This window comes from Oryza brachyantha, chromosome 1 (assembly GCF_000231095.2).
Source record: "Oryza brachyantha chromosome 1, ObraRS2, whole genome shotgun sequence".
NCBI classification, from domain to species: Eukaryota; Viridiplantae; Streptophyta; class Magnoliopsida; order Poales; family Poaceae; genus Oryza; species Oryza brachyantha.
Genome location: NC_023163.2, coordinates 19,143,564 through 19,155,824, shown reverse-complemented (window position 1 = coordinate 19,155,824; position 12,261 = coordinate 19,143,564). Strand labels below are relative to the sequence as shown.

The 12,261-nt window shown below is 39.8% G+C and overlaps 1 protein-coding gene across 1 annotated transcript; it reads left to right on the top strand.

The window, feature by feature from the left end:
- Positions 1–7,055: 7,055 nt before the first annotated feature.
- On the top strand, positions 7,056–8,403 carry LOC102700394 (protein MIZU-KUSSEI 1-like). The gene has a single exon (XM_040520003.1). It carries the CDS (start codon positions 7,251–7,253, stop codon positions 8,130–8,132), a length of 882 nt encoding a protein of 293 aa, XP_040375937.1. The 5' UTR covers positions 7,056–7,250; the 3' UTR covers positions 8,133–8,403.
- The last annotated feature ends 3,858 nt before the right edge of the window (positions 8,404–12,261 follow it).

Here is a 12,261-nt window from a genome sequence, read left to right as displayed (position 1 = left end):
TAAAATATTAATAAATTTAGATTTTAGTTGTCCTATCAATTATCGCATATTCAAATTTCTAGCCATTTATCCCTACATACCTATCACATTATACCATATACTACCATATATTTAAGTTAGTGAGGGGTATTTAAGTTATTTTTAACTAATTTATCTAGAAATATATTTATACCGGGACATATGGAGTAGCATATCTTTTAGTCCATTTTTTAACTTTATTTTACGAACGGACTCTTAAAAATTTGTCCAAGAATGAAATCTTTCTCGTCGCAAGGTAATTAGCACGGATGTCCACTTCTCAGCATAACACTGCATTCACTTAGGGCATTTACACTACGCAGACGTGGCGAGTGCCCCTATCCCGCCATGTCGATCACAGTGTACATATCACAGTGTACATGGCCCCACTTTCATGTCGCCCCGCAGAAGCCACGATAGCTCCATGAGGACGCGCACGGCTCCGCCTCGAACTCAGTGAAGGCACGCCGTCGCCGTGGCTACGCGCTGTGGGACAAGAGTGCTTTGGAGAGAGGAGATGGAGGAGCCCACGCTGACGGAGAGATCAAGGAGGCGGCGGCGTTGGCGAACGGGCGACGGGACCGACGGAGTAGGAAGAGGAGGACGGGGGCGCGGCGCCGCCTTCCAAGCTCCGCCATTGCCTCTGTCGCCCGACTTCCAACATCGAGAAGCCTCCGCCTTAGTCAGTCGTCGCCCCACCTTCGTTGACTGCATTCGTTGCCGCCCCAAGCTCCATGTCGCCTTCGTCGCCCAACCGACGTCGAGCGCCACAGCCACCGCCGCCCGTCAACCGCCGTCGTCGCTCGACTGTCGCATCCCGATCTACACCGTCGTCGCCGCCCGGCCGATGTCACTATCGCGCCTGATCTTCGCCCGACCGACGCCGAGCGCTGCAGCCGCCGCCGCCCGTCCGCCGCCGTCGTCGCCCACCTGACGTCGATGTCGCGCCCGAGCTCCGCCCGACGGACGCCGACTGCCGCAGATGGCGCCGCCCGTCAGCCAACGCCGTCGCCTGAGCGCCGCCGGATCTAGATTTTTGAGGGGAGGGGAAAGTGGGGGAGGGGAAGGTGAAAAGTGAAGGGGGAGGCAGTTAATATTATTTTCTGTATGCGAGGGGTTCAATACAAAAGTTTAAACATATATGTAAATAGATAAAATATAGGGACTGATTTAAAATTTTGAGGCTACTCAGTGGGGCTCCTTGCGCTATGAAACAACTAATTTTTTGGATGAGTGGTATAAGGCTACGTGCCATCTGAAGACCAGTCGCATGAGGCTCATGAGGCTCCATGCACTGTGAATGGCCTCATACACCCTTAGCCCCAGTGGCAGCTGAGTGCTGATGTGATGAGAAGTCAGTGTTAAAAGAGACTGATGTCAAAGACCTATTAATAAATAATTTTTTTTTAAAATAGACTATAGAAGGATCAAAGAGTAAACAATTTATTTTACAAATTAGTCATTGGCGTCAAAAGCACTTATGCTGAAGATTATTCAAATAAGATATTAACAAATATGTTATCAACATCAATCTCTTTAGTGCAGACCCCTTTAAGAGGTTAGGGTATCCGTGCCAGTGACCTTGGTGTTTAAACATTGGATGCACCAATTATATTGAAGTCGAGATATTTTAAAATTAGTTTTTTAAGGATCTTAGTTATGAAATACAATAAGTTTATAAAAAATGCTAAAGTATGAAAAATCATGTCTTCCCTAGTACGAGTACGAGTGAAAAAAAAATTAAATGTCGTGCCTCAAATCTCATAGCCTTAATGAGTCGAATCAAACTGGTCTCCTTAACGAGCTATATCTCTTTTAAATTATGGTTGCAACTTATAATTTTATTATGGATTAAGATAAAAGTAGACACCGGCTGACAAGAAGCTCACTTAAATATATATAATAGTTTAAACATTATTACAGGACTAAACACTACTAGCTACTACGTTCTAGATATATAAAATGTATAATGATCTTTTATAGGAAGGAACTAAACGAGCTGACGATGTGGCTCATTAAACTCACTAGGCAAAAATCTTGCTCGACTCGGCTTAAAACTGACCTGAATCGAGGTTAGTGCGAGCTAATTGGAGGCCCGATTTTTTTATTATCCACCCATAACCCCTACTCCCCACAACCTCCCCGACCCGGGCAGCCACTCGTGTCGTGCGCACAGACGCTCCCTGTCTCCATGGTCAATGGACCTTTACCTTTGTTTACCTCGTGTCCTAAGAGCGGTTACAATAGCAGGCTATAAACTAGCTGTAAGAATATTTTAAAGAGATAAGGAGGAGAGAAGAGAGGTGGGTTACTAATTTATAGCCAGCTACACACAGACTCTAGGACAAATTATGTATATGACATGTGGGACCATGTATTGGTGTTTTGTAGCTAGCTATTAGATTGACTATAGATAAATTGGAGCTAGCAGTTGGCTATACTATTAAACTTGCTCTAAGCTGTCCACCGCACCAATCCCGAGGGTTGAAAAACACACCGGCCTCTGTCCCTCGGCCCTGTGTCCCTCCCCGCCTCTGTTCCTCTCCTTGTCTAGGAATAATTAACTTTTTGCCACTAACATATTTGTTACTGGACCCACATGTTATAGACACATGAGGATTCACATGTCATAGACAGCGGGTGGCAAATATGTTAGGTGCAATTTCTAAGAGTGACAAGAAGTTAAATGCCCCCTTGCCTAAGGGGTTGTTTGGGACACATCGGATATGTGCACATTTATTATAAATAGTAAAAAAAATTATTAATAAAATTTATCCATAATCTTGGACTTCGCGAGACGAATCTATTGAGCCTAATTAATCCATGATTAGCCTATATGATGGTACAGTAAATATGCTCTAATTATGGATTAATTAGGCTTAAAATTCGTCTCGTGGATTAGCACTCATTTATGAAATTAGTTTTTTATTAGTCTATGTTTAATACTTTAAATTTAAATTAGTATCCAAACATCCGATGTGACGTGAAACTAAAAAGTTTAGCATCATCTAAACAACCCCTAACTTCATTCTCCATTCTTATCATCGTGGTCGTAGTGCTTCTTTCATCTTGTATGCTGTGTTCTTTTGTCCAGTAAAAAACATAAATGTTATCTTATTTTTAAGTAATTTAATAGTATAAGCGATAAAATAAATTACTATAAAATCAAAATCCACTTTACAAAAATGATATGATGAACTAAAATTTTTATAAAGTATACACCATTCTGTAATTTGAAAAGCACACGCAGGAGCCAAAGAATAATGTAAGACAAAACAACACACGCCGTAAAGGCCTTGAGTAGTTTACTCCCACTTTATTCTATAATATTCATCTCAGAAGGTCCAACGATTACGGAGAAAACATTTTCTAGACATAAAGATTCACGCATAAAGATTCATCTCAAGGGTAAAATGACTTATGATAGCATATTATAGAAGGAAATACGTAGTAGTATTTCTACTATCTCAATTTTACGATGTAAGATTTTTAACCATACCTAGATTTATATAAATACAAATAAATCTAGACATATATAGAGACAATATATATTAATCAATATATGAATCTATACGTAATCTTACAATATGAAACCAAAGGAGTATTTAATATGATTTTATACCTTACTTATACCTAAACTTTTGATTGACTTGGTTATAAAACATATACATTGATAAATACAAACATCGAACATCAAGAAAAACTAATATGAGAATTATCAAAATATGACTAATGAAAGTTGAGAACCAAGTAATATTTTAGGAAAAAAATTGCGATAGAAAATAAATTTAGTGATGTTTTGAAACATCCACGTGATTTAAAATATGTAAAAACATAAACATCAGTAAATTTAGTTTTAAAGAAAGTGAACAAAAAGTTGATAAATGCAAACTTTAATTTTTCAACATACCTGATATGAATATAAAATCTTTAAGTTTTTTAAATTCTAAACATGGTAAGGAATTCAACTTTAGTAATCAAATGTTTGTAATAATTTTTTTATCACATCAAAGTACGTATAATTTAAACATTAATATCATAATATGACAATTAGTACTAGACGTGCTTTACCATCGCATGCAATCTGTGAATTCTCGTGCAACATTAATGCAAGCATTTAGTATGTTGCCTTTTTAAGCTCTCACGCGGTAGCTATGCAAAACATGCCAAAAGAATAGTATAATGCCAAAGTACTCCTAGACAATCAGTGGCTAGGATTAATTCAAGTTTTTTTTAGTGAAGCACCTTAAAACTACCCATTATTAGAACAGTGCAATCTTTACCCAGAAGGTTGTCTCAAACTCGAGCAAATCCCTGTATCCGATGGGCTTTACCTGTGAAAAATGGTGGTAACATTCTATGTCGGACCACACTTTTATTTACTAACTCTCTTTATAACCACCTTTATAAATAAAAAGAAGAGAAAAAAGAATATTATTATATGACAATGAATTAGATTAGACCCTCCCAATTTTAACACCAATTTCGTCATCACGGGGGCTATCTCTGTCATACGTTGTACTTTTCCCTGCTTATCCTATTATCAGGACTCAGGAGGCAGCTTGGAGGCTTTTTGGCCTTGAGACGCGGGTAGGCAGAAGCCAAACTCAAGCATGCTTGCGCATGCCTTTGAAACTCCAAGGGGATCACTTTAGTTTAAGCCTTTGCTGAGAGCGATATTTTTTTGGTATTTGGTGGGTTCTTGATCGATCTAGTTTCAGCCCACTTCAAGACACCAGATGCTGACATGCAGAATTAGCTACCGGTGAGAAGCAGCTATCTTAATTAATCCAGGTCACCACCGATCCAACCCACTGATCGAGTTTAGTCATTCGATGCTCACCTGGAATTCACCTAAATTCTTGTTGTTTGCCATGTTTCGTGTGTGGTGTCCACAGATAAACGAGCAGTCAACCTGGCGACACGGTACTCACAAATCAGTCTTCAGCATTCGCGGGCATGCTCGTTACAGGCATATAAAATTACGAGATTGTTTATTTTTTAAACATTTTTAATAAATAATTTTATTACTAAATTTTGAGGAAAAATATTTTCGCGGTATGAATTTTTTGATCATGCCAGTTTGACGTTATCCGTGTCACTGGCATGGCGACAACTCTGGTATGCTTGACACGCCAAACACTCTGTTACCTTACCACCAATATTAGTGACGTGGTCAAAAGATTTATACGGTGAAAATATTTTTATTTAAGAGTTTAATAATAAAATAAATTATTTATTAAAAAATTTAAAAAATTAAACATTCACATATGGAAAAAACTCTCGCTCCAGAAGACACAGCAGTACAGCACGAGTGCGTGATACAGGACAAAAACAATCTATTCAGATTCAACACTCCAACTAAAACAGTGGATACGACTAGTCAAATCGGTTACAAGGCAAATGAACTATTTTGGAGCTCAAAGATTCTACGGTTATTTTCACTCGTAACCCGTTACTAGGTATTTTTGCTACATGTTCACCAAATGACATTAAGCGGTTGTTTAGATGGGACTAAACTTTTTAGCCCTATGTCATATCGGATGTTTGGATACTAATTTAAAGTATTAAATATAGATTAATAAAAAACTAATTTCATAAATGAGAGCTAATCCGCAAGATGAATTTTTAAGTCTAATTAATCCATAATTAGCAAATATTTACTATGGCATCATATAGACTAATCATGAATTAATTATGCTTATTAGATTTGTCTCGCGAATTAGTCCAAGATTATGGATGAGTTTTATTAATAGTCTATATTTACTATTTATAATAAGTGTTCAATCGTCCGATGTGAGTTTAGCCCTTACAAACAAACACCCCCTAAGCAACACGTATGCTCATCAGAAAATCCGTTAATACACATCATCGAAATACCTACAAAATCCTACAGGTATGATCACTAATAAAATTACCACTCGATCAGACGGATATGGTTTTATCTGTTAAGGGTTTTCTTCTCTTTTTTGCATGCCATATAACTTTTTAAAAAATATATAAAAACTCTGATGAGATAGATCAATATATAAGTTCTTTTATCCGATGCCTTTGAATTTTAGATCTATGTTTGGCCATATATTTTATTCAATTTTTATGCAAATAAGTAAAATTATAAGTTATTTTTAAAATTCCTTTAGTACTAAATAAAATAATTAATAATTATTTAACTTTTGTAATAAGACAGATGGTAAGCCTAGACCCAAACGTCGAGAGTATACCCCTTCACAAACTTGTAAAAATTAAATTCGACTGATATAAGTGGAAACAAAAGGAATAATATGATGCTAAGTACGTTATTATTCACATGTATATTTGGTTTTTCTCCGACGTGTATATGGATAGAATTTACACTTGTACTATATTTCAATGGAGTGATATGTCACGTGTTGCTTTATCTTATCAATTTTATGAGAATTTAAATACATGTAAAAACAAGGAAAAGGGTTGAAATTACTTTCCCCACATAGTATACTATACTAGTATGAATGTACCAGGCAAGAACTAGCACCCACGTCTTTTCGCTTTTGCTTATGCTTATACGCCAACATTTAAATATTTAACTTTAAATTTGGAGTTGATTTGGAGAAATAAACTTCTGGAAATAAATCAGGCTGACTGGATGTCTATGTTTATAGTTAGAAAATTTATTTTTTTGCACGGAGAAAGTAGGTAAGACAGCCGCACTCGTCGTTTTACTCATGTTTATTGTTATTCGATAAATTTGAATCTTAAAACCTAAATTTAAGATAGATTTTGGAATTTTTATTATAATTTATTTTTAATATTAATTTTAGAACAATAAAAAAATATATATAATTTGTTTCTCATACAAATTATTCATAAATTACTAATATGTTGCCTCGGCTTGTAGCAAAACAATAGAGCCGGCATCTCTGCATCAAAGGATGGTTTATTTATCAAATGGAATTGTACAGCCACATTTCTCCTGCTGCGGTGCTGCCCCATGCCCACTCTGCCATAATCTGCACCCTGTCTTCCATTTTTCCCTCATCAAAACACAACAAAACAGAACAGAAGCAGGCCAGGTACAAGACAAATCCAAGAGTTTCTCACACTCCTCACTTGGCTTCTCTTTTCTTCCTCTCCTGTCTCCTCAGTTTGGTGGGTTCTGCTCACCAGTCTTCCACTCTTCCCCCGCAGTACAAAATACCCCCGTTGCTAGCCTCCTCCTGAACTCGGAATCGAACACTTCTCTTCAGCGAGAAACCATGAGAACCATAATGGCGAGGAGCCCCCATGAGTCCTCGTTCTCCTTCTCCCGGAGGCATTTCAAGTGGCCAGTTCTTGGCAAGAGCAGCAGCCATGGCGCCAGCAATGCCGGTGAGGATGACTTCATCAAGGGCGCTGGGGCAGAGGACGAGGAGGAAGCCACCATGGCGTTCTCCTCCACCTGCCCGTCGTTCCACTCGGAGGACTTCGTGTCTCCTCCGCCCTGCAAGCCGCTCAAGCAGACGCAGCAGCAGCAGCGCAAGAAGGGCCGCACGGCCGTGTCGCGCCTGCGCACGGCTCTGGCCGCGGCCCTCGCCGGCCGGCATCGGCAGGTCGGGCTCGGCGCGAAGCTCACGGGCACGCTCTACGGCCACCGCCGCGGCCACGTCCACCTCGCGTTCCAGGTGGACCCGCGCGCGTGCCCCGCGCTACTCCTGGAGCTGGCCGCGCCCACCGCGTCGCTGGTGCGCGAGATGGCCTCGGGCCTCGTGCGCATCGCGCTCGAGTGCGAGCGCCGCAAGGGCGGCTCCGCCTTCCCCGCCGCCGCCTCCTCCGGCGCCGGCTGCAGGAAGCTGCTAGAGGAGACGCTGTGGCGCGCGTACTGCAACGGCAGGAGCTGCGGGTACGCCGTGCGGCGGGAGTGCGGCGCCGCGGACTGGCGCGTGCTGCGCGCGCTGGAGCCCGTGTCCATGGGCGCGGGCGTCATCCCGGCGGCGTGCGGCGGCGGGGAGGGCGACGTCATGTACATGCGCGCGCGGTTCGAGCGCGTCGTAGGCTCCCGCGACTCCGAGGCGTTCTACATGATGAACCCGGACTGCGGCGGCAACGGCAGCGGCAACAATGGCGGCCCGGAGCTCAGCGTCTACCTCCTGAGAGTTTGATCGATCGAGCGTCGTTCTCACGTTTGCTTGTATCGTGTCAGTTCTTTGCATGCTTGGTGTTTTACTGTACTATTACTAGACTTCACTTAAGTAGGTAGTGTGACCGTACGGTTGTTCTGGAATAATATGCATACTATGGAAACTGGGAACGGAACGGAATGGAATTTATCTTCCTTTTTTATGGCTTTTTTGGGAGGTTGTTGGGTGCTTAGTAAACGGTTGTCATTAGTACAAGTGGCAAGTGAAATACCTGGTCGAAAATAAATAATAGTAATATTAAATAGGTCATATTTGTTCTGAAGTAAGTAAAACTAGGATTGGATGTATTTTATTTCATAGATGGCATCGCTGTTATTTTTCACATATTTAGTCATTCATATAAAATACTTGCATGAATATTTTTTTTGTTGTAAATAGATTTATTACTTAAATACTCTACAACTTATATTTTTACAATATTTACATACATGTGGAAAAAATTAACGGTATTATCCATTAAATACCGGGGAGAGAGTAATAGGATGGGTTCCACGTAGATCTATATTATTAGGATGCGCCCCCCATTTAGTTCAAGGTCTAACATTAGGACGGATCACGGATGGAGCAAGGCATACTGGAACTACTTGGCGAACAGTGTTGTATTATCCAGATAGATTGTGTGGGCTGACAATGAAATAGTAGTAGTATCGAGATGCATCAATTGTCCTATATGCCCATACTTACCACTATCATGCATTTTTGTCTGCTACTCTGCTGTGACGTGGGATCGACAGAATGCCGGACTAGCACTCTTTCTGTCTCTGTTTATCAAAGGTTCTCAAAATACCATCATTTTTACTCCAATTTATTTATCCTAAAATAAAATTATTCTTTTAGTGCGTATTTCATCGAAGAAGTTTGTGAAAGTAAGTAACAAGTGAATGACATTTTAGTGTTTTGATATTGTATTAGCACACGTGATGAGTGAAAAATAAAATCATTTTAGAATAAGAGAGTACTTTTATCACTTTTTACTAGTTAGCTTCAGTTTTCTTGTGTTTTATGGCCAAGATTGGTGATAACTTAATTGGTACTCCTAAATTTGTGGAGTATTAGCACAGGATAAAACCAACCAAATTAAGCTTACATAGATGGAAGAGTAAAGTGCGTTGTTGCCCTCTAAACTTATTGGCCCGTGTCAAACCTAGATCCACATACTCAAAACTACACGAGTGGCTAAGGCCAGTCTCAATGTATGTTTTATGAGTTGTCATACACATTAAATAGGGTGTCATGTACTTTGATTAATAAAGTTAAAATTTTTATAAAGTTTTTTTGAAAAAAAATGTATTTTGCAAAGCATGAAGTAAATAGACTATTTGAACAATTCAATATTAAACTAAAAACATGTGGAAATCCGATTAAAAACGGTGGAATATCTTATTACAGTAGCAAGTCACGTTTGTTAATACTCCCTCTATCCCAAAAAGAAGCAAACTTTTGGTTTTCGTGTCAAATATTTGACCATCCGTCTTATTTGAAATTTTTTAGAAAAATTAAAAATAATTAGTCACACATAATATACTATTCATATTTTATCATCTAATAAAAACAAAAATAGTAATTGTAAAAAAACAAATAAGACAAAGAGTCAAATATTATAGGTAAAAACTGAAATATTGATTTATTTTGGGATGGAGAGTGTACTAGTGTGGTTTGGGTAGAGTTGCAATGGGCTTAACTTTTTGTCTTAGAAGTTGGGTTAGAAAAAAGGTAAATTTATTGTAGTGAGATAAAATAGAGAAAAATCTAAACGTGAAGTGATTAGTAAGAAAAATATTAGTGATATGTACTTACACATATTTTAGAATAAAATTTCAATCTAAAAATACATTTAGTGCCTATTTATTTTGGAGAAGAACAAAAGATTGGAGTTATGAGGTATAGAAAAACAAAATAAATTTCCCTATCTTATATCTTGTAGAGAAAAAATATATGAAAATTTCCATCGCTCAAATCTCTTAAAAATTCGTATAGATTGATTTTAGTATATATTCATATTCCTGTACTTTTATATTTTTATGGATTAAAATTCATTCAAACTGAATAGTCCCTTATTTTGAGACGAAACAGTACCATTATCACAAGACACGGAGAGTCAATGCATAACTGTTGATGCAATGGCCGTAGTGCATATCGGTGCATGGAACGGTCGGACGAGGTGACCGGGGTCGTCGTTTCCGAAGGAGCGCCTCTCTCTCTCTCTGTCTCTCTGTAAAACCGATGGGTCGAATCATGGCGCATGGAAGGACAGCCCTCTTTAAAACCTGATTGATACTGACCTGCTTGTGCTTGGTGAGAAACTGGAAGCTCGTTGATCTCGGGCCTCGTTGAGTTGCCAAAAAATTTTTGGCGAGAGACTCGCATCGAACTTTTAATTAAATGTTAGATGGGGTTTTTGGATACGAATAAAAAAATGAATTTCACAGCTCGCATGAAAATCACGGGACGAATTTTTTAAGCCTAATTAATTTATCATTAGCACATATTGGTTACTGTAGCACTTATGACTAATCATGTTCTAATTAGATAAAAAGATTCATCTCACGATTTCCTTCGTAACGCTCAACTTCTAAACATTCGTTGTGATGTTTTTTAGAAAAATTTTTATGAACTGAACAGGCCTGACCTGCTTAATTTTCTTTTAAAAAACTACTCTCCTCGGCCTCCTCTTTCTGCCTCCAAGGTGATTGATGTCTTCATGAATGTCAGATGGTGGCAATAAATCCCATGCAGGATTCGACACAAGCGACTGCACAGATATGGACCCCTTTTCTCGTTTATTGGGCCGGTACTTCTTGCTGTAGATCATCCGATCTTCACTGTTTACTTCTCCTCTTCGGTCTTCACGTTGGCTATCCTTCTCTTTGAGCATAGTCCAGTTCTGCAACCACGTTTTGTTTCGACGGATTCTGCAGGCAGTTTTGCAAGCCAGACTCTAGACTTCGGACTGTGTATATTCATGTAGTAGCATCTCAGGCTATTTCAGCTAACCGTTCCAAGCCATTTTATTTTGAAGAGCTGCTGCTAAACTCAATTAACAACGGAAAAGGGCAGTTTGGAACTCCTGACAGTATATGCAGCCGTTGGTTTTTCTATTCTTCTGTCCTTCTGGCAGGGCACAGGCAGCGCCTGCTTCTTCTTCTTCCTCGCGTGGGTTCGTGCTAAAGCTAGCATTAGCTCTTGGTCTCTTTTTCGGCTAGGTAAGACAAGGCGACATTCCGTGCAGCTTATACCCACTAAAAGTGATTAAGCCTCTGCTAAACAAGCACGACGCAAGTGATGATGATGGCCTGGCCTGACAAGAGGAGCTGAGGGCGTCGTGCTATCATTCGATGGGGGAGGCCAGGACGGCATGCGGCGCCTGCCCATGAACTCCTGCCTGCGCCCAGCTCGACTCGACAGAGTGCATCGCAGTCCATTCAATCAAACACAAAGCGGAGGAATATATCAGATAGGACAGAGCTAATTAGCACCTTTTTTATGGCAAAGTTTCGAGGGGGGTTTGTTCGCACGAAAAACAGCAGCAGTAATCATGCGAAGAGAACCACGCTAACTTTAGTGTAGTACTAGTAAGTGGAGTAGCATTAGCACTGCGTGGCTCACACCTGCTGAGTTTTGCGCCGATGAACTATGGTCTTCTGATGGACGTGGCTACTCTTGACTTAAGTCAGAGAGAGACGTGGGTGGCTGATACGTGGGCCTCACTGAGTCTACACAGTAGCGATCCTATGTGTTGTTACCCGGGGTACGTAAATTATCTAAATTATATCATATTAATTAGTGTATAAGTAAAAAAAAAATAATTAGTACGTATTGGACCACTGGTAATTTCTGTTCTGGGTTCGTCACTGGATCTACATGTTAGTTACTCTGACTTAAGTCAGAGAATCTCGTTCTGTTCTGGATATAGACGTCCTGTCAATGAAATGGAAAAGGAGAAGGGTGTAGTACACTATGCAAAGTTCATTCTAAGCTCTTGCTGTATTAATTCGTGAGTTTTCTCACCTCACTCAACTTAATCATTGGCATACTGGGCCTCAACCTACTAGTCAATGCAATGGGAAGAAAAAAATGGTACTCCTATTAC